General features: G+C 36.5%; 1 protein-coding gene across 1 annotated transcript in view; it reads right to left on the bottom strand.

Moving 5' to 3' along the window:
• The window catches only part of NDUFS4 (NADH:ubiquinone oxidoreductase subunit S4), a gene marked incomplete at both ends in the record, with an annotated part of 49228 nt that overhangs the window by 13738 nt on the left and 12784 nt on the right, over positions 1–22706 (bottom strand). Inside the window, one exon of the mRNA XM_082012752.1 lies at positions 14379–14457. Coding sequence (XP_081868878.1) covers positions 14379–14457 — 79 coding nt within the window. The remainder of the gene's footprint in view (positions 1–14378; positions 14458–22706) is intronic.

Here is a 22706-nt window from a genome sequence, read left to right as displayed (position 1 = left end):
ATTTTTGAAACAAATGTAAGAGAACAGAATATACTATGCAAATTGTAAGTGGAAAAATGGAGCAGAATGAACTAAGCGTGGCCAGATAACATTTATCTAGCAGCTACAGACATAACAAGAGGAAAAAAGCATATTTGCCCTTAGGAAACTCCGTATCATACAGAATACAGTTTTCTTTCAGGCTTCACAATTGTTTTGCGTTACCACAGTAATCAGTGAACAACATGGTGTTACCTATAATGTGTTCTTCCACCTAAACATCCTGTAGAACGATTAATAAAGAAGTTGAGAAAAGATGTGAAAGAACTGTATTTTAAAAAAGAAAACCAAACATTGTAAACAAGGAACAGGCTTCAATACTAATAATGATTGCATGAAAGCCTCTATTTAAAGAAAATCTCATTCCATAAGCAGTTTTGCAGAAAACACTAAAGAGAAACTGCATATGAAGAAAAGGATATGCTGAAAAGTGGGTCTAACAGAAGCAGAAATTGTCACGTTACTGGAATCAACATAAGTCCATTATAATACTTTTCAGACTACTGACTGCCATTATGCAAAGGAGGTGTCAGCATCCAAAACAGTCCAACATTTGCAAGTGCTGTTAGCTGCAGCAAATTCTATTCATCAGCTTGTATTTCGCAGCTGAGAAGATACTACTAACAGCCATGATGGCTAAGCATTCACTGTTGTCGCAAAACGTCCTTGAACTTCCCTGTCTTCCAATGCACAAAGGCTCACTCCACTTTCCCAATATTTTGCATGCCCGGTATTATTCCATGCTGCTTGCATGAGATACTACAAACATAATGGCATAACACATCCCACACACCATTAAACCAACGTCACTTGGATTTGTTGAGAGAGAACATGATGAAAGAGTAAATGGGAATAATTCATTGGAATTCTATAAAGCCCAGGTGCTCTGTAGAAACTAGAACACAACTTCACACTAGTAAGTAGAAAACTTCCCCCCCCCCCAGCCCTTCTTTCACATCTTAAAGCACTTTACTTATAGTCTGCATTACATTCCCAAATTTGGTATTCACATTTGTCTCCTGCAAAAGTCATAGAAAGATTGTATTTCTAAAAGGGATTAATGGTAAAAGTTACGGCAAAAGCTGCTGAGTTGAGCTTTTATTAGTTTAAGCCATAATACTAAAAATAAAACAAAAAATCTCAGATTTTACACCTCTCAGTGCCCTGACAACCCTCAAAACAAGAGAGGCATTTTTCTTGTCAAACATGCAAAAACTACCTATCATTCAGATTACATTCTTGATGGATAGGTAAACAACATTTTAGAAATTTAAAAATGAAACATTCAAAACACATAAGTCCCACTTTCAGCACAGACAGATATTTCATGCTCAGTATTGTTTCTCTGCCAAGAAAGAATAAAAGAGCAAAACAAAAATGATTATTTATTAATAAAATACTTTTTTCCTGTAACAGTATGTCTTAGTTTTGTAAATGTTGTCTGGGTAAATACCATGAAATTAAAGAGAGGGGGAATCAAATATCTGGGTTTACACTTTACAGTTTCTCCATATGACTGAAATTAAGAAAATCATTATTAAATGGAGGAAAGTAGGGGCTGTCCGGGGAGAAGAACATATTTTATAAAAACAGATTGATGTTGCTAGTAGTAGTCATCAGAGACTTCAGTGTGGTCATGACATTCTTCAAACTGCAGAAAAGATAAAGAGCGTGCTTATCTCGAGCAAAGTAGGAAAAAAGTCTGAATTACAGGAGATCTTGTAAACTACATTTTCTTCTAACACAGCAAGATTTTGAGAACATAGTTTCCAGAACTCATTCAAAGCAAATGTAAGCAAATCTGTTGCTTCCATATACAGACAAGTGGCTGGGTTGGTTTTTTTGTAATTACCTGTGAGGCATTTAAAAATAGTTTTCTACAGCACACAACTTTCAAGCATTCTGTAAGTATTTCACAATCCTCGGATTAAAAACCCTGCAAAAAAATCTATTAGCAAGAACGATAAAAATAAATAAGACTATAGTAAAATTCGAGGTTTTATTATAGTAAAATTTCAAATAAAAGGAGAGGCAGATTTAGTTTACCTGCATTTAGAAAAGGAAATAAGATAACTGAGCAAATCAAATAATCTGATTCCTCTTAGAATTAATTTACAGTTTTGGCAACACTCTACTGCTTTACTACCATAAGTAACTCTTCCTACAGACAGTGTTTCTCAGTTGGAAAACAAAAAAGAACAGACAAGAAGAAGCCTTAAAAGAAAGAAGACAGAAGTACTAGCAGCTAGAGCCTACCTAGAATAGACAGTTTTGTACTGATTCCCCTGATTAGTTCAATTTTGTATATACTATTAAATAAATAGTATATTGTAGTTCACTTGTAGTTCACTGATGGTATATTCTTTCAAGCTAAATTTATTCACTTTGCATTTCTGATTATTTATGCTATACTCCTAGCATAAGTTACAATAAGCAGGCTGGCTTGCAAAGCTAAACATAGTATTTCAAGAGTATCTTGGTGAATTATTCACTAAAGATGACTCTTGAGCTTACAGTCTATAAAATGTAGTTTTGATCATGGAAACCCAAAGCCCCAACAGCAGCTTCAGGTGGGATCTCCCATATCTTGAAGTGAGAGCCAAAATTCAGGCTACTCTTGCACATTAAGAAAAATTTCTGGGGTTTTTTTGTGTGTTTCTGATGCCATTATAGTAAAGTCCTTATTTTTAACATTCATTAAAAGCATCTGTATTTATAAAATAAATCATAAGCATATGACTTCAGTGAATTTTATAAAGTTACTGTTTTTCAGGAATTCTGTCAGGAACAAGAAAATTAACAGTTCTGATCTGCTTTATGCCCATTTGAAAACCTGACAAAGCTTCCTTTAAAGTACCCATTAAGAAATTTTCCAAATAAGGCCCAGGTAGAGTTCCCAAATACGGGCACAACTTGTTTTATCATCTTCAGCCTTTGGAGGGGAAGGGGTCTAATCTGTGCTATATGTGTGGCTGGGGTGACTTTTCTCAGTTTTGTGGAAAGCTCCCTTACCAGTTCAAGCTGCAAAAGACCCAAGGGTACATGACATTCAGAGCATAGCAGTGAACCGGGATGCTACATAAGCAGTGCAATTGCTGTTGTGAAGCAGGAACACCTTTGCCAATTCATACTGTAATCTGGACAGCAAATGTCCTAAGGTCTGAGCTGTTGAGTTCAAATTTGGATGTACAGCAAAGTCTTAAAACTTGATAACTCTAATAAGATTTCCTATGATGAAGTCGTATGAAAAATTATCACTACAGTATATGAAACACCCACTGCGGATTCAGTTTTAACTAGCTAACAATCTCCCTGGGCTGGCAGCTAGAGCAAAGAATACTAAAATATTTTTTTTTAAATTTCATTATCATGTGTTCTGTTGCTCTTTTCCTTTCACCTGCCACCTACCTATTAATTCCCTGTTCAATGGTAGCTGTGGAACACCATTTAACTTAAAGGGTTACAATTTAACTATTTAGGCTTTAGTTTATTAAAAAAAGACATTCATCAAAGGTGGGGGCAGAAAAAAAAAAGCAAAAGGTAGTGTTTTAAAGTTTCACTTGACAATGCTGTCACACTAGGGCATGGGCTGTTACTAAGAACAATATCAAGAAATCCCGAATTCATGTAAACCAATGCCTGCCTTCACTGTGATGCATGTTCTCTATTCTTTACATCTCCTTTATAAAGAACGTGATTTCTGTAACAGAACTTTGCCACACCATTACAAGTAGTGTGAGACATAGGGGAGAAAAGCAGAAGCAAATCCCGAATCAAAAAATGCAAATTTAGAGCAAAATGCTTGTTGGTGCATTTCTTATAGAACAAAAGTTGCATTTAAGAAATTACAAGGAAGGCAGACCTGTTAAAAGCTGTCCCATACCCTAATGCAAGATGTAATGCTTCTGTGTAATATGCATGGACTTTAAAAGTTGAAAGCAAGTGCTAAATAGTGTACATAATTTCCATACACAGCAGGTAGTGAAGCAAGAAAAGGACTGACACAGTTACCCTCGTTAAAGAAGATGCACAATAGAGAACTGTTATGCAGTGTTAGCATATTGAAGGTCTATGCATCAGGGATTGTTGCAGCTATTAACAGCTTAAATATTCACTATATTTTGTTAATTAGTGCATACAGCTTTTAAGCCTTAAATGTGTTTTAGAATGTTCTTTTCTAACAGTAACGCGGTCATTATTCCCTGTTGGGGATGGGAAGGGTTGATGGGCCTTCAACTGTTTCAACATCATCAGTAAAATACGCAGCTTAATACCACTGTAAAAAAACAGTTTCTTTAAGATTATCTATATGGTTAGTTAAAATGGAAGCCTTCTACAATCTCTCTCTAAAAAACGGAATCATAAGTAGAACGTTATTAGTGTTACTTCACAAACTGGTTTTAGCTCGTTCTATTTAGAAGTCTGTCCCTGTAATTTGTGCTTTGGCTTTTATGTGGTTGGCCTTTAAGGTTATTTATAGGACAGAAATCATGGTCTTATACTTCCTGATACAATAGAGAGAAATCATCACCAATCAAATTCAGTAACTCAACTTGATACATCACATCTTTCCTTTCAGTTTCCTGTTACTGTGGGGGAAAAAAAAAAATCAAAGGAGAGTATGATGTAGAATTGTGTTTACTAAACAGTGATAAAAAAGTAAGAATTTGTATTGGAAACAAACATTACAGAAGAAGGTATTCAACTTCTGACTTATCAGAGAACCAGAAGTAGTTGGCCCAAGAATGGTTTCAAATGCAGCAGACGTTGCAACAAAAATGTGGTCCTAAGAAAATGCACCTAAGAAAAAAATATAGACCAGAAGAATAAAGAATAAAACACCAATGCAAACTACAATTTTAATCTTAGAAAAGCTTCTGCCTAGTTAACATGCTTTGCAGTGAAACCTTTAAAATATACGATTTATGATGATGATGTTGGCCTGTATAGAAAAATACTGTTATTTATTTTTATACATTAATATAGGTGCACATCTATATATTAACCTGTATGGAAAAACTATGCACTTCTTCAGATGTTTGTAAACAGAATTACCCACCATAGTCTTCATTTTTTAAAAACATTTGCAACACAATTATAGCATATTTAAAAAAATATTGTATTTGGTATGTCTTATCAGCATTTTGTAGAAATTCCTTATAGCTCAGCTTCCTCTCACTTGTTAACCCAGTTTTCAGGCTAACACGTCATAGGATAAGTTATTTCTCCATCAAGCGAAGATTTTCTGTTGCGCTAAATGTAAGCCAATGGGCTTTATGGAGCAGATAGAACCGAGTATGCCAAAAGATATATAAGGGATTGAGCAATTTCCCTACAGTGTATTCTTCACAACACAAGAACTGAACTGCATATTAAAACTCTGAATCTGAACATCAGATGCTCTCTCCATGGTCCATGTTCACACTTAACACAGGTTAACATTCCTAATTTGAGAACACAGCCATGAGAGTAGTTCGAAGACACCTCATAAACAACCTGTCAAACAGTGGAAGAGCATTTGGTTCCGCTTCATCATTGATCTTCTGAGTAGAAAGAGGTAGTACTGAAGAAGCAGCAAGCTCTCTTGCAGCATGACCAAGATGTTCAAGGATTCCCACAGGATTACTGGGCTTTCCAGACATGGAAAGCTCTTCCTTTCTGACTTGATAAAATGATTCAGCTAGAACTTCATGACTAGAAACAGCTTTCAAGTCTGTACATAGAACTTTGATAGTTAGGCTAGGGTTTGTGTCTTAAATCTACAACTTAGATATACTACAAAAATGCAGAAAGACACATTTGATTGAACAGAAAAGCAAGTGTTCTACAAGGAATTGTTTATTCACTATTCTTGAGAGGACAAGAAGAATTCATGTCATCTACAGAAGTATTTCATAACAGGAGATTACTACCTTAGGTGTTCAGAAAAGGTTCAGATAATGGTATTGTTTTATGAGAACATGAAAATACTATCTAGTCTTAAAAAAGCAAAATTACTAAACAAAACAGCTCCAAAAATGAAGTTACTTCTTAGTCCTATTGATTACTAGACTGTATCAATGGCTTACTTTTATTCTTTCTAGCAGATTAGAAACACTGCTTGCATATTTAGACTTACAAAACCAAACAAGTATTTGCATGTTGAATAACCCTTTGGAAGCCAGACAAACTAAACACGGCACAATAACACTCGTTTAATTTGTTCTGAGCAGCCATCATAGCAAGCTCTTCCAAACTAGTATTCTTTGGTAGAAAATGAAATACTACGTAATGAAGCAAAAAAACCCCTGCCTGCATACCCTTGAAAGAGACATATTCTTTGACCCAGTGCTCCAGACTAAAGCCTTGAAATTTTTGCACAAGAATGCTGCAGGAAGGAAGCCCAGACAAAACAGACACCCGAGATGTTAGAAGGTTGTGTAACCTCAATCTCAGACACTCCTCCTTCCAATACTCAGCACAGATAGCACTACCATGCACCAAAAGAAAAGGCTCTCAGACAAAGAAATCCAAATACCTTACCCTATCCTAAAAGTCAAATAAACCTACATAGGGATGACAGTGCAATTGCTCTCATTGATACATTTATACAAGGTTCTGGGCTAACTGCAAAATGTGTAGTTTTCTAAACTGAAAATTATCTCAAGATGAAAGTTAGTAATACAGCAATATTTATTCCTCTTAAAAGGTGATAGCAATTTCTTTACTTGGACTGTCAAGAGTTATAGAAAGCTTCTTTATCATGGGGAATAACTTGTTGCCCGCAGACATTCTTACAGAAAGCTCTTTATTGGTATCCAGCCAACCGGGTTTTCTAAAGCACCGCAAGCTTCATCAAAGTACAATTGCTTACAAAAACAAGTTGTAGCAAGCAGGATGAGTTGAGCTAGGCTATTCCGACTGAAGAGGATTTAATCGCCAAACAGCAAAATATAGTGAATTTGCAGTTCTGAAAATGTGTACATAGCTAGATATTCAGGTAACTTACACACATAACTACACCTGAGCTTGCACTGTATGTAAGACCAAATGCAACTACCAGCCAAAACTGCAAAGAAGAAACTGTCAAATTATTTAAATTAAAAAAAAAAAAATCACTGTTTAGAAATAAATATATGCTTTGGCACACCAGCGTAGTGTACATGAAGTGAGAAGGATTATCACAATACCCAAAATCATTACAACCTTTAAACATTAAATTTCTCATTAGCTGCTTGACAAAGTTATTCCAACAGTTTTTTCCTCCCCATAGCAGTATTTCTTAGTCTTCACTGAGGGGGAGTCTGAGGGAGAAGGGAGGGGGGAAGAAAGTCTATTAAAAAGTTATTTTTCTCTATGTTTTGCAGCATAGAGAAATGCAGCTTCACAAATAAACTATCAGTGAGCACAAAAAGTGAAGGCCTTTAAGTATTTAACTCTATGCAAGTCCACTCTTAAATTAGACACTTCAATAAAAGTAGATGTTTATGTGTTTTTACTTGCAAAGTCTTCTCTTCTGAACATTTCTCTCTTACTGAAAGCATGCATTTTATTTTTAAATAATTCTACAATGTGTTTTTATACCTTAAACACCCTCTACACTGGAAACTAGTATCATTCAAGTGTCTCACATCACGACTGCAGATGACAATGCAAACCAAACACTATTGCATATGAAGTGAAATAAGAGGACAAAACACACTGTATTAAATATTTTATAAACCACCAGCAAACAACTTTTATCTTGAATCCCAAGTACAACACAGTTCAAGTAAGCTGGTCACCTGCTTACTTGCCACAACTGTGATAGAAGAAATTACTTCTCCAAACCACAGGCTTCAAATACAGTGCCATTTTGGCTAAAGCTAGAAACTGTTTCTCAAAATGTATCTGCAAAGTAAAGGGTGGAAAAACCACTTTTATTAACCTCACTTTACATGACAGGTTTATTCATTTTTCATTATTCTGAAGCTAAATGCAAGCTGCTGATCTAACTGAGAGAAAAAAAAATAGAAGGAATACAACTTACAAGAGAGAAGCTTGAGACTAAGGGCAGGGAATGGGTAACTCTATCTGAACGCCCCCACAGATTTCCATCCTGGTCCTTTGCACCCTTTGAATATGACAACTCCCGTCACAGAGCCATACATATAAGGCACACAAAAATCTGTAAGTTACATTCCTCATTTAAAGAGGAATGCTGTCCTAAAATGAATCCCTTATCATAACCAGTTGAATAAATACTGCAGCTAGAGTGGATTAAATGAAGAAAAGATTATTCTAAATTCTTTTATCCCATTAAGTTACTTTAGGAACAACTTGAACTCACCCTCAAGGAATAATCCACATGGGGTTAACAGCATTTTGAAAAACCAAAACATAGAACATCCACGATATCCTTATTATCTAACACAGAGATAATGCTTGGAGAATTCTTGGATGAATAGTAGTTTTAAGGAAAGGAAATCTAGTAAGCCTGTCATTAATAAATGCATACTTTGCCAAGTGTTTCTCTTCACCGAGTTGCGAAAACAGCTCCTATATACAGTCTTCAAATGCAATGTCACACTGTCTCACATGTAATTTTACGACGTATTACTGCTTTGATTTTCAGAGTAAAGTGTATTATATACTCTCGGTTCTTGGGAAAGGCTGCTAGCAATGATCACTTTAAAAAGCATATGAAAGCTTGAATTGCTATGTCCTTTGTTTCACTACAGACTATCAGACTGAGATCTGAAGAAGTTTCATTATTCCAGGCTATTTTTCACTTGGTTGCTTACTTTATTTCAAGCTGCAGTATTAACACTGTTTATTATAGTAAAGTCTGTGCTTCTCTAATCAAAGAAAGATTATACAATTTCACTAATTTCTAAGCCTAGCCAAAGTTGGGATTTGGATGAAGGTGAACGAACTATGACTCAATCCTGAAAACACCATGTGATGCTTGCTAATAATGCAGTCTTCTAGAAAAAATGGACTGGAGTGTTTCTGCAACTTTTTTGCTGAAGAGGTTTATATTCTAAGAATCCTATTAATACACTTCCTGGATTATCCAGTGGTAAACACTTAAAACAGACACTAACTGCCATCTCTGGAGAGCCAAGAAGAAGCTGCTAAGATTCTTGATACTGATTTCACAATAGTTGTTAGAATCATAGAATCATTTAGGTTGCAAAAGACCTTTAAGATCATCAAGTCCAACCGTTAACCTAGCACTGCCAAGACTACCACTAAATGATATCACTAAGCACCATATCTACACGACTTTTAAATACCTCCAGGGATGGTGACTTCACCACTTCCCTTGGCAGCCTGTTCCAATGCTTGATAACCCTCTCAGTAAAGAAATCTTTCCTAATATACAACCCATTTCCTCCCACCCTATCACTTGCTACTTGGGAGAAGAGACCCACCTCACTACAACCTCCTTTCAGGTAGTCGTAGAGAGCGTTAAGGTCTCCCCACAGCCTATTTTTCTCCAGGCTAAAAAACTCCAAGTCCCTTAGACTGTCCTCACAAAACTTGTTCTCTAGACCCTTCATCAGTTTCATTGCCCTTCTTTGGACACACGCCAGCACCTCAATGCCTTTCTTGTAGCGAGGGGCCCAAAACTGAACACATTATTCAAGGTGCAGCCTCACCAGGGCCGAGTACAGGGGTACAACCACTTCCCTACTCCTGCTGGCCACACTATTTCTGATACAGGCCCAGAATGCTATTGACCTTCTTGGGCACTTGGACTCACTGTGGGCTCATGTTCAGCCCGCTCTTGACCAACACCCCCAGGTCCTTTTCCGCTGGGCAGCTCTCCAGCTCTTCCCCAAGCCTGTAGCATTGATGGGGTTGTTGTGACCCAAGTGCAGCACCTGGCACTTAGCCTTGTTGAACCTCATACAATTGACCTCAGCCCTGTCCAGGTCCCTCTGCAGAGCCTTCCTACACTCAAGCAGATCAACACTCCTGCCCAACTTGGTGTCATCTGCAAACTTACTGAGGGTGCACTCGACCCCCTTGTCCAGATCATTGATGAAAATATTAAACAGAAATGGCCTCAATACTGAGCCCTGGGGAACACCGCTTGTGTTGGCTGCCAGCTGGATTTAACTGCATTCACCACAACTCTTTGGTCCTGGCCATCCAGAGAGTCTTTCACCTAGAGTACACCTGTCCAAGTCATGCAGCAGCCAGTTCCTCCAGGAGAATGTTGTAGGAAACAGTGTCAAAGGCTTTACTAAAGTGCAGGTAAACAACATCCACAGCCTTTCTCTCATCCACTAAGTCCACTTATTAATCCGCTTTGGCTTAGGCTGCTACAGTGTACAGCATTTACTGCTATTCTTGAACATCACCTGAAAAGCGTGAACTGCTCATCCTCAAAAAGGGGTTCAGATTTTCTGCGCCCAATTTGGTATAAGCAAGTTATCTTCAGTGAGTTATGCAGAGTTCATCACTCAGAAGGAAACTGGCCCTCTGCTGGGGTTCAGTACTGAGACCTCTGAACCATTACCCCAAAAAAGGTTAGTTAACAGTACAAGCAAAACAGAACCACTTCTTACAATGCTGCAAAATCTACTTTAGTATCATTTCAGTTGCACTGATAGCACTGCTCTTGAATGCTTAATTACGTGTAGCAACTCATCCTATTTTATCTTGGCCTGATACAGAATAAAAACATCTGTGAGATGGCTGCAACTAATAGCTGATCCTTAACCACAGTTCCACAATGTTTCTTAGTGTCTCCCCAGTGACCAAACCCTACAACTGCTCTTGCAATAATTTTTGCTTTGAGCTACAGCATATACATTATTAGTGGAATATTCTGCTTTAGAGATGCAAAGGGTATTTTCTGGCAGTTGGTCTAATTTTGAAATGTTCTCTCAATGTTGGTATCATTTATCCACTACACAAGTCCTTTTATTAGCAAATATTTGGAAGTATCTTCCAATTACAGATGGCAAGTTACAGTAGAAACTCCAGACTAGACACCCACAACATAGTGTTATCAGCACTAACTGGAAAGCCTGCTTAAAGCACACATCCTGAACTAGATGACTTGTAGCTACAATAAACACTATTCATGTACCCTACTTACAATAACTGAAACAAATCACAGTAATTTAAAACATTTCAAACCCCCATTTTAGGTAAAACCACTGAAGCTTTTTATAATGATGATGGAAGCTATGTTATTCCATATGCACAAACAGTTAAATCATTTGGAACATTACCTGAGGGATATTTGCTGCCGACAGCCTTTGTCCTCTATAGCCCAAATTTCCTAATGCAAGCAGGGTCTTGAGAGACTACTTTTCACAGAGCTATGTGTCCAGTCCAGACTCTTGGAATATGAACTAATTGGTGGTCAGAGATTCAAAATGTGATGCAAGAACTATATTTGTTTAGCTTTGTTCATTTTGTATGCTATTTTCTTCGGATTTAACTGTTCATTACATTTTTTTATTCAATATCCACTGAAAAAAGCTAGTAACTGAGACAAAGATGAGTTCTACACAAGCTGAGCATTTAACTCCTTTTACATTTAAGAGTCCCACTTCTTTCCAATATGAAAAATGAATGTGGTCTAAACTACTGTTATTTTCTACTATTTCATAGGACTCATTTTTCTGTTGTATTCAACACATGGTGGGCTGCAGTAAGAAGGTGACCGACTACTGCTTAATAATTCAATTTGTGTTTCCCAAGACAAGGAATATTTTAGTACTAACAGAACCAAATGGGACTCTAGATAATTCAAAGCAATCCCTGTTGATCAAGTTCTAGCATATGCATGTACACATAGGAATATAAGCTCTACAAAAAGCTCTGGAAATAGATAATTCAACTACAATATGCAGTTAGAAGTTTTCAAATAACCACAGTGTTACTCTACTAAGACTTGTAAACATCAACTCACAGAAGAGCTCCGTTTCAAAATAAGTTACAAGAGGAGTCAGGCAAACAAGGATAACCATATCCCATTCTCCCCATTTGTGCTGCTTCTTTCTGATACGCGCATAAAAAGCACCCACAAGGTGATGCCAGGCTTTAAAAAAAAAAAAAGTATGACAAAGGCAACAAGCCCATCAAAATATGATTTAATTATTTCTAACAATAAGATGCATATATCTGTCAGTAACACAAGAGGATGGGTCTTTTTAAATTAAAAGTTAAAGGTCAACTTCTGGCATACAGTTTAACTACAACTTGCATGGAAATAATAGGTTTATGATGCTTAGCAACATTATTTAAAAACCAGAAAATTCATGTAATGCATTAAATTAGTTTTAACGGGTTGCAATTAATCCTGCTTAAAATTGGGAAATACATTGCAACAACAACCTAAAATAAGTTAATACAGTACTCTGCTTTTCGATGAGGTTTAACAGGTGTCTAGAGAACTTCTAATCCTGAGAGAGTTGAAAATCACATCAAACCTCTTTGTGAAGACTTTCCTTGTTAATGGGATATAACAGAACATCAAACATTAGATTGCATTATGGAAAACTCTCAAAAAACTTAATCTACAACTGAAAATTTAAAAAAAAATCTAATTTTCTATAATTTTGTTTCACGTCCTACAATAATCTGAAAAAAAAAAGATTTGTACATCTAGAATATGCACCTACATGCACAATATTGTAGAAAAATACTATTCAGTCTGACTCTTATCCTCATACTTGAAAGTGCTGAGGATAAAATTATTTAGGTACATTACATGTATCAAAATTAAACAAAATTACTCAATGGCTGCTACGAGATCTCAAAAAACCCCAACCCAGCAACTATGATATGCGTGTCTTCAACCTGATGAGAACATATAATGACATTAGAAATAACCACTTCACTTACAATTCATTTACACTAAGGGAACAGAAAGTTTTATTGCAAATTAGTATTAGTTTAACTCAACTGGAAGTATAAACTCTCATACTTAGACAAGGCAATGTACAACTTTAACTGAGGACAATGTACATTTAAATACAAAATGGAAGACAGAAGAGCATTTTGTGGTCTTCGCATTGTGGTCTCTTTCACATCTATCCATCATACATCTTTTCAGATGTATCCATTACCTGAGGTCACAATAGGGAAATGTGATACTGTAAATTCAGACACTATAAAAAACTTTATTTTGTTTTTTTTTAATGGTGAAGAACAGTGCTACAACAATCCAACACGATTCATAATTCATTTAGGGAAAAGTAGTTCTATTGACCTGGCGAATCTTACGTAGTGACTCATGAACTCTTGTACCTGAAACTAAATTTCCCGAATCCCAAGTTATGCAACTAGATTAGCAAGATAAGCATGTTCGCTAGAATACAGTATTAATTTTTTCCCTAATTTTTAAGCCCAAAATTGTGCTGTTACTTTTTAAATTAAGAAAAAAGTTTACAGAAGAATTGTATTTTTTTACCTGCGAGTAGATTATTATGGCAAAATCTATATCACAAAGCAGAGAAAAAAAAGCCCTAAAGTAGGTGTGCTTTTTTTCCAACAGCCTGTTAAACTTCAGCTATCTCAACGTGTAGTTATCATTACAAATGTTCAATTTATAAATACAAATTCCAAATATTTCTTAAGTAGTTAATATAGATTCAGGGATACAAGAAAGTACATACAATATGAACTGTCTGGTACATACGATGGGAGATTTTTTTTCCTTAAGATTCAAAAGCAATATGAAAACCAATGAAAAGCATGCTTCTGCTGTGACGCATTCCCCCCAGAAGTCTTACAAAAATTATACTATTGAATAATGTAAACATAAGTGTCAGGTTGCATCTAGAGTAACAGACCACACATTATGGAAGAACTTACAAGAAAAGATTGCCAAATTTCTGATCTGCTACTGATTAGCAGAAGAATGTTATGCATTTGTTCCTAGTTGTAATCTAATCTTCATGCATATTCAAAAGCTACAGTATATGCGCATAGTAACAATAATCTTGCATGATGGTTCTTTACACAGCTTCCTTAGTAACATGGGTCCTAATGAAGATAATTTCAGGAAGATGGCAAATTCTGTATAATTTCACTATACAGAAAACATACCCAGATTTCAAAAAGAACAAACTTGTTACAAATTACAGCTCATACTGCTTTTTGACCATAATATAAAAGTAGTAACAAGGTACTCATCATTTTATATTGCTTAACACTTTGAATGCTGTATTTCCTTCACATACTTATGTTTTACTGATGTTCTCCTTTTAAAAAAGTATGAAGGACTGTTGCTTTGTAGTTCACATTTATACAGCTTTCCTAGAAGAACACAGAACACCATACTGAATGCCTATTGTGCAGAAATAACCCTGAAGGCTGTATCATAGCAGTATGCAGTAGAAAACCCTTACCAATTTTTCATCAACTGTGATGAGTTGCGTGTCTCGAGTTTGGTCCCGTGCCAGCCGCCATGTGGAAGTGCTCAGTGACCTGCGGTGCAAGACTTGAAGTTAAAAAATGATTCATGCAATGAGAAAATAGAGGCAGACAAATCTTACATAAACAAGTTACTTTAACAATATCCGTCTTGTAAAAAAAATTGAAGAGGGAGAGATGAGGGCACAAAAATCCTTTTTCTCCCCAATTAGTTCTGTCTGCTGAGTTTTTGGCAGACTCCCACTTAGCAGTTCACAACAGGCTGCACTTTATGTCAGCCTACAGGCTCTCTGTCACAGAGACTGCCAGTGGCAAGGACTGTACTGCTCTATATGAATGTACAGTAGCTGATTTGTCACGAACAGAAAAATACAAGGCTGCTGCAAGCATTCTGGAACTCTGATCCTTAAAATGATGGCATCAGAGGAAAAAAATCCTAATCTACTTGTAATGGTAAAGCTCCAGTTCTATACTTTAACAACAGAATATCAACAAATTAAAAAAAAACCACCAACAAACAACAAAACCATCAACAAAACAAATACTAAGCTGATAAACAAAATCGTCTGCTTTTGAGTGCGCAAAGCTCAGAACTATTTTGCTTCATTTCTAAACCTGTATGGGTCAGCTTATTCACTTCCATAAATTTGATTAGTCTTTTTGCATAATTACTAAACCTGTAAGGTACAAATGGAAACACAGAACCCAATTCCCTATCACTGAATTAAGTAGTAAAATTCGCCCTTAATTTGCATTATGTCACTAATGTCAGGATTGGGTCCTTTGAGTAAAAATCAACTTTGGGCAAAATAATACAACAGCAAGTGAAACTAGCCAAAAAGTCCAGTTCTCTGAGCTAATAGTGCTTCACATTTAATTAACATTGTAAACAAATGAGGCACAAAAATGCAAAAGTATAGACAACTGAACAGGAAGAGGGATTAAGGCACTTTCGTTTCAACTGTTCTTCAGAAGATTACATAATTTGGGAAGCCAGACATGCTTGCAGATGCAAATGAACTTTGAGATTTTCCTATAGGATACTTACAATCATACTTATAATTATATATAATTTAATGCTATTGGTATTGTTTACCTAATTTTTGAGGAAACTATCCATAAGTGCCTTCAAAAACACCACAGCTTTTAAAGCCAAATTTGGAATTTGAAACTTGAGACTTTCAGAAAATCTGCAATACTATCTAAACTAACTCCTCCACACATAAACTATAACCACTAAATAGTCAATAACATGAAAGGTGTCTCAGGACCAGAGAACTTGCACACAATCATTCAAAATCTGCAGGATTAAAAGAACATACCTTCTACCAATCCATGGAAACATGGAAGACCTAACAGTCCCAATGACACAAGCATCTACCATGTCTTCTAATCTCAAATCCCTCCCTAATTTTTGTCCATTCTAGTGAGAATGCATTTGAAGATATTAACTTGATAATTTAATTAATCTAGCTGCACTGGATTTAACACATTAACTAAACAAGCCTTTAATTTTCAAACAATATTAGCATGGTAAAGCTTTTAGGAGGTAAAACCTACACTAGAAAGGAATTTGAAATTAGTGACTATAAAGAAAGCCACAAGAATCTTATAAAACTAAGGGACTGGAACAAAGTTCAGTTCAGCAATACTGCAAATGCAGATTCCCACAAATCTATACTTCTAACACAGATTACACTCTACTAAATCACCTTCCATTTGCCAATAACAACTTCAAAAAATCTCCACATCATAAAAAACAAACTCAAAGCACAAAGTTTATGGAATCACCCAACTTTGTGACATGGACAGACACATCTATTCCTATTTAAAATTACAAAATCTGCCTAGAAGCATACTTTGAAGAACGAGATGAAGCTTTCAAGTGCAAGGGAATACAAAAATTTTATAAACATGGAAATGATAACTACTCAGATAGCTCAAAATCTCTGTCCCAGAGAGCTTCTGGCTTAACACAGCTGTCATTTTTTAATTTGTACATGTAAAACAACACATCATAGAAACAGAATAGACAGATACTGCAGTATGCAGTGGTAAGTAGCTGAAGCCACAATATTTCCAACCTTAAACAAGGCAAAAAACATTTTAATAGGAAAACTAGTTTCTCCCCAGGAACTTTAGTGTCAAAGTAGTATTCTACAGGTATTCTAGAACTTCATGCAATATAGTGTTCACTACACTACTTAATACATGGCCAAAGAAGGACATTGGTTTATGCAATCAAACTGGTCCTTTCTGGATAGAAAATAATCTAAACTATAAATCAAGATGTCCTCTGAACCTTGCTCTGTGTAGAGGTCTGATGAATACAAGAAGATTTGAGAATGCCAGGATCTAAGTAGTAAAGGCTGATCAGAATCACACTTTTTCTTGTAATATAAATGCCACTTGGAACAAAATGTAGCACAATTCAGTTTGAAGTTGGTTTGGGGTTTTGTGTTTGTGGGTTTGTTGTTGTTTTTTGTTTTGTTTTGGGTTTTTTTGTTTTAAATTTGGAAAAGCAGTAATCAGCTCTGAAAAGTATAAATGCCATGCCCTTCCAAAATTATTTCCACTCAGCATTATGCCATTTGACATGGTTTTTACTGAGATGATTGCTCATTTTGGAAATTTCTGTATTTGCAGGGGAAAAAAAAAAGAAGATATTTCATACCATTATAGTTAATAGGGAAGAGCAAGGTAAAAATCCTACCAGATTAAAGGTGGGCAGAACGTCTCTCTGAGATGCCTCTACCGTGCATACACAGGGAGTTGATTTTTTTGCACAAGTTGTCACTGTCAATTGGGATAAATTGCAAGGCATCACACCTTGCAGCTCTCCATGATGTTTCAGCTCTTCTACAAAATCAGACAGACGGTTTACTAACCTAAGTCAGCTTCTGCTCCTCTTCATAATTTTTCAAAACCACTTCTCTTGACTACACCACCCTGGAAAAAGCCCAACTGTTACTGGAATTTGCAACCTTGTACAGTTCTTAAATGCCCAGTCTTCTGTCCATACCTGGATTGCAATGAGTTCGAAAGAACATACTTTCCTAAAGAACCTCCTATTTGAAAAGTGGTTGAATACTGGCATTTGGACCAGACTAGGAATGTGAACTGTAAGTCCATGGAGGCGTGTCTGAGTAAAAATACATAAAACACCAGTTTTGCTTTAAAGATGACAGTCTGTTGATATTTCCATTTGTTGCATCTCTCATAGGAAAGTAACCTGGATCTTAGAAATACCAGCAACTCTGAAATATCATGTATTCTGAAATACTACTATTTAGAAGTTAGTAGAAAGTTTATTTGATCCCCAGAGCACATGTTTAATTTTCAACAAGTTTCACTGCAAGTTTGCCCCTAATGTCAGGCATTTAACTGAGGAGATAACCAGGAAACAGATCTCTTTCATACAATTCTCTTTTCTAACTCCCAAAACAAGTATCATTTCATCACTCAAGTTGCCCCTTAGAAATTGTACGAACTTTGCAATATTTATTTTACCTTCAAATTAAATGAATATGCAATCTAAATCACTTAAGTGACCACTAAATTTAAACCTTTTATCCCCTCCTCAACAGTGAAGTAATTCTCACAAAATTCCAAATTAATACTTGCCTTTGCCCACATTCACCTTGATCTTTAGGTAGCTTTTGTGACAGATAAACTTCCAGAAGTATAAAACATGCTTTTTCCAGTTCCATTTTCACAAGGTTCTCCTTTCTTCTACTACTGACCTCCAGAAAGGTAATCTGCTTTCTTCCTTTCTCTTTGTAAGCAATATGGGTCCACATTATTGTGTTTTGTCTCTTTTTGACTACTTCTGCATTTATTTTTTCCTGTTGAAACATCTTGGGATGAGGTTTTAAGACCAGGAAGTTCCATTTCTTTCCCTGTTCCAAGACTAATCAAACTCTGATTTAAAATTAAGGTACACAGAATACTTCAATTAATAGACCAGCAATATAATTCTATAAATTCAGAAATTTTTACACGTAATAGCTAGCAACAATAAACTCTGCTATCTTCTAGGCTCATTAATGTCCCATTCAAAACACGGATCAGACAAACTTCCTTCACAGTTACAATCTAATAAAGAAAGTGTGATGAGACTCCAAGCTGGCCACAACTCTGCTGTGGATCTGCCCAAACATTTTTCTTATAGTGAGCTCCCAAACAAGCTTTTAAATGTAAAAGCCTGGGTTTACTAGAATAGTTAGGCTATTAAAACAAAAACTCTTCAAAATTACATACATGAAAATGAAATTAAGGTTTATAAAAAAAGTTACCCATATCCTTTATGATCTTGCAGATACTTTCCCACAGTATCCCACATTAGTGCATGTGGCTAATCCAATCTGCAGCTTCTTGGATTATAACAAACCCTCCACAAGGTTTTCTAGTCCCTAAAAAGCTTTTCTTTCATCAAGAAGGATGGGCTGTATGGCTAATGAAGATGCCACACTTAGTCCACAGGGACTCAGAGAGCAAAATTCTCCTCTTGCTGAAGTTTGTCTTTCTGGGCTTCTTCCATCAGATGGATATGGCATCACAGGTCTCCTCTAAGTATATTCCCTCTCTCAAATCTCCTAGTCACTCTTCCAACAGAAGATTACTTTTTTGTTCTCTACATGTTAGTCTGTCACAGAAGTGACAGAGGTGTCTTTGTGTTCCCACAAACATGGGTAACTTGGAATATAGCAGTCTATAGCAGTGCCTTTGGCTATAAAGACCACCACTCAAATTGTCATTAGGTTTGCAATTATGAAAGCTGTATTTTCTCCCCACCCTGTGCCATTGTTTTGGGCATTTATATTCCTTAAACTTGATCTATATGATCCTGTATCATCACTTTACACTATTATCTTTTAATAATTTCTATAATTTATTACCATTTCATTATACTAATTTCTACAGTTCACTTAAAATGTAACTTTGTATAATACAATTTTGTGTTTACCAGCAATCTGACCACGATCCAGCTTCAGCATGAACTCTGCTTTAATATCTGCTATAAAACAATACACTTTAGTGATATTTCTGGGTTTCAGTGTTAGGAATTTTAAAAATGTTAAGATCACTTTTTCTTCCACAGTGCAGAGTTCTTTGGAGAGGCATTATAGACCTGAACGTTGCATCTAGACTGGGTTATGGCTACAATATGTTATTTTAGAGTCCCACAGTAAATCTAAATGTCTTTTATACTGTGTAGAGAGACAAGAGTAGAAACTTGGCAAAGACTATACTACACATTCTTCTTATTAAATACTTTTAAAAATATTCTTACATTAGCTCAGTAACACGGAATGAACTAATGACTACTAGTGAAAATGTGAATTTATAGAGTTCAAAAATTTCTACAGGTATCGCATATCCTGGAATGCTCTGATCATCTAATCACATGTCTTACATGAGAAGTGTGTACTCCCCTTCCACTGTCTTCTGCTGTTCCAGCAAAGTCACAAATGGGTTCCACATCTCTTCTACACAAAGGGAGGGGTCCATTGAGAAGCTATTGGAAGTTCTGCAGTCTTCACTACAATACTTACACCAGTATCAGGTCTGTCGACCATCTTATCCCACTGTGGGATAAGGACATAGCAGAGTTGTTTCAGGACACATGCTTATGTCTCCTCTCCCCTTCTTACACTAGAGGCCCCAACTCTGTTGACTCCATTAACCAGTTCTGTTGAACCGGAGAAACCAAACAGTAAAAAAAAATGGACAGCAAAAGTCTTCTGTGGTATCAGGATGAAGGATATTAAGGCATCTGACTTGAGCATTCATCTTCGTAGTTTTGGATATCTGTATTCCATCTCTAAAATTTGACAAATTTGAACTTAAATATCTGCTAAATAACCTATGCTTAACCCCTATATGCTTTTGTCTTTTAATCACATAAACAGAAAAATAAATGGAAGTATACAGAAGAGAATGCCTGCCACAAAGCCTCTGGAAATGTCATGAAGAATCCCTCACAAGCCTAGTGGAAGGTGAGAAGCAGCCATTTTTACAAGGCATGAGTTTGCCTTCCACGAAGAGCAATGCTGTGACTGGCATGTTACACAACACGCAGATGCGAAAACTTCTATTTACCTGATCTAATTACATAGCTGAGATTTAATTTGTTGCACAAAAAAAGGTTCCTTAAACTCTTTGTGCAACACATCTGTTTGATCTATTAGCACCCCCTTTTGGTCAACTGGTGGAGATATGTTAAAGAAAACCTGACATCACAGCACAGGTAATCAGATCACAACACAGAGATGAAACAAAGTCTTGAAGAAAACCTCATGTGCCTCATAAAAAAAGAAGGCAGTCATTAAGAAGTAAGTCTAAATGGTGTTTTAAGTATTCTGATACTGAATGACCAGGGCACCAGTAGGTATGAATATACATATATGCCTAAACAAAAGCCGTGATGAATGATTCAATACATTGAACAGATAATCATTCTTAGAAAGCCAACCTTGTTTAGTATTATGGCATTTATGAGCAATAATATAAGCTTCACAGCCACCATAAGACATTAAATTCTGAACAAAAAGAACACAGAAACACTGACAGCTCAGGAATGCCACAGCATCCAACCTAGTAACACACCGCAATTAAGCAGACTAAAAACAAACCAGTATGTTATCTCATATAAAATAAAGGCATTATTGACTGCATGTTTTACAATGTCAAATACAGTACAGCTCACAGTATTGAGCCCAAATATAATGCATTTTTACAAAGGCGGTTTGTAAAGTTGAACTTGTGAGAGATGAACTTGAACAGAGTAGAATAATCCTTCCTTGGTATTAGACTCACTATTGTAATTAAAATTATAAAGACTTCACACAGTCAATAGTATTTTATTTTTACCAGGATAAATTTACTATTCTTATTATATAGCAACATAAACAAAATAGGTAATATAATGCCAAACAATGCCTATGAAGACAATGCAGTTCTATTTTGCAGGATGAACTGCATGAGTATCTTTTGGGTTTAGAGGGAAAGCAAATTCCCCATTTATAAATAGTTACATTCTCAGACAATATTGGCATATCGTAATTTTTCCTTTGCCTATAAAATGTTAAATCACAAACACAGTAAATTATGTTTAGCGATTGTTTAGTCTGGAGAAGGCCTCTAAGCTGAGCGGAGACCTTATCGTGTTCTACAGCTACCTGATAGGAGGTTGTAGTGAGGTGGTTGTTGGTCTCTTCTCCCAGGTAATTAGTGATAGGATGAGAGGAAATGGCCTCAAGTTGCGCTAGGGGACGTTTAGATTGGAAATTAGGGAAAATTTCTTTACTGAAAGAGTGGTCAAGCACTGGAACAGGCAGCCCAGGAAAGTGGTGGAGTCACCATCACTGGAAGTATTCAAAAAATGTGTAGACATGGCACTACAAGACATCGTTTAGTGGGCATGGTGGTACTGGGTTGGACTTGATGATCTTAGAGGTCTTTTCCAACCAGGCGGGTCACCCAGTCATAGAAGGAGATGAGGTTAGTCAAGCAGGACCTGCCTTTCATGAACCCATGCTGGCTGGGCCTGAGCCCTTGGTTGTCCTGCATGTGCCCTGTGAGGGTCCTCAAGATGAACCTCTCCATAATCTTCCCCAGATCCTCCTTCCGGCTCTTCTTGTAGATGGCCATCACACTGGCAAGCCTCCAGTCATCTGGGACCTCCCCTGTTAACCAGGACTGCTGATAAATGATGGAGAGTGCCTTGGCAAGCTCCTCCACCAGCTCCCTCAGGAATCATGCGTGGATCCCATCTGGCCCTACAGACTTGTGAGTGTCCAGGTGGCATAGCACGTCCTTAACTGTTTCCTCCTGGATTATGGGGAGTTTATTCTGCTCTCCATTCCTGTCTTCCAGCTCAGGGAGCTCTATACTCTGAGGACAACTGGCTATTGAAGACTGAGGCAAAGAAGGCATTAAGTACCTCAGCGTTTTCTCATCCTTGGTGACAATGTTTCTGCCTGCATCCAATAAAGGATGGAGATTCTCCTTGGCTCTTTTTGTTGTTAATATATGCGTAAAAATATTTTTTGTTATCCCTTACGACCATGACCAGTTAAATATTTTTGTAGTAGAAATCATAAAACTCATTATGAAAGAAGAAACATAACAGGTAATTTATAGGATGTCCAACTGCTGTCAGGTGACAGGAGCTCTGAACTACTGTCACCTGTACAGTTGATGATCAGCAATTTCATTACATGCTACTCTCCAAACCAGAAGACCTAATCTTAGAAAATAACCTCAGGTCACACTTTGAGAACAGCAGGTTCCCCATGAAC

This window comes from Phaethon aethereus (assembly GCF_964289735.1).
Source record: "Phaethon aethereus genome assembly, chromosome: Z".
Lineage (NCBI taxonomy): Eukaryota > Metazoa > Chordata > Aves > Phaethontiformes > Phaethontidae > Phaethon > Phaethon aethereus.
The sequence above is the reverse complement of the archived record's forward strand: the minus strand, read 5'-3'. Positions and strand labels throughout refer to the sequence as shown.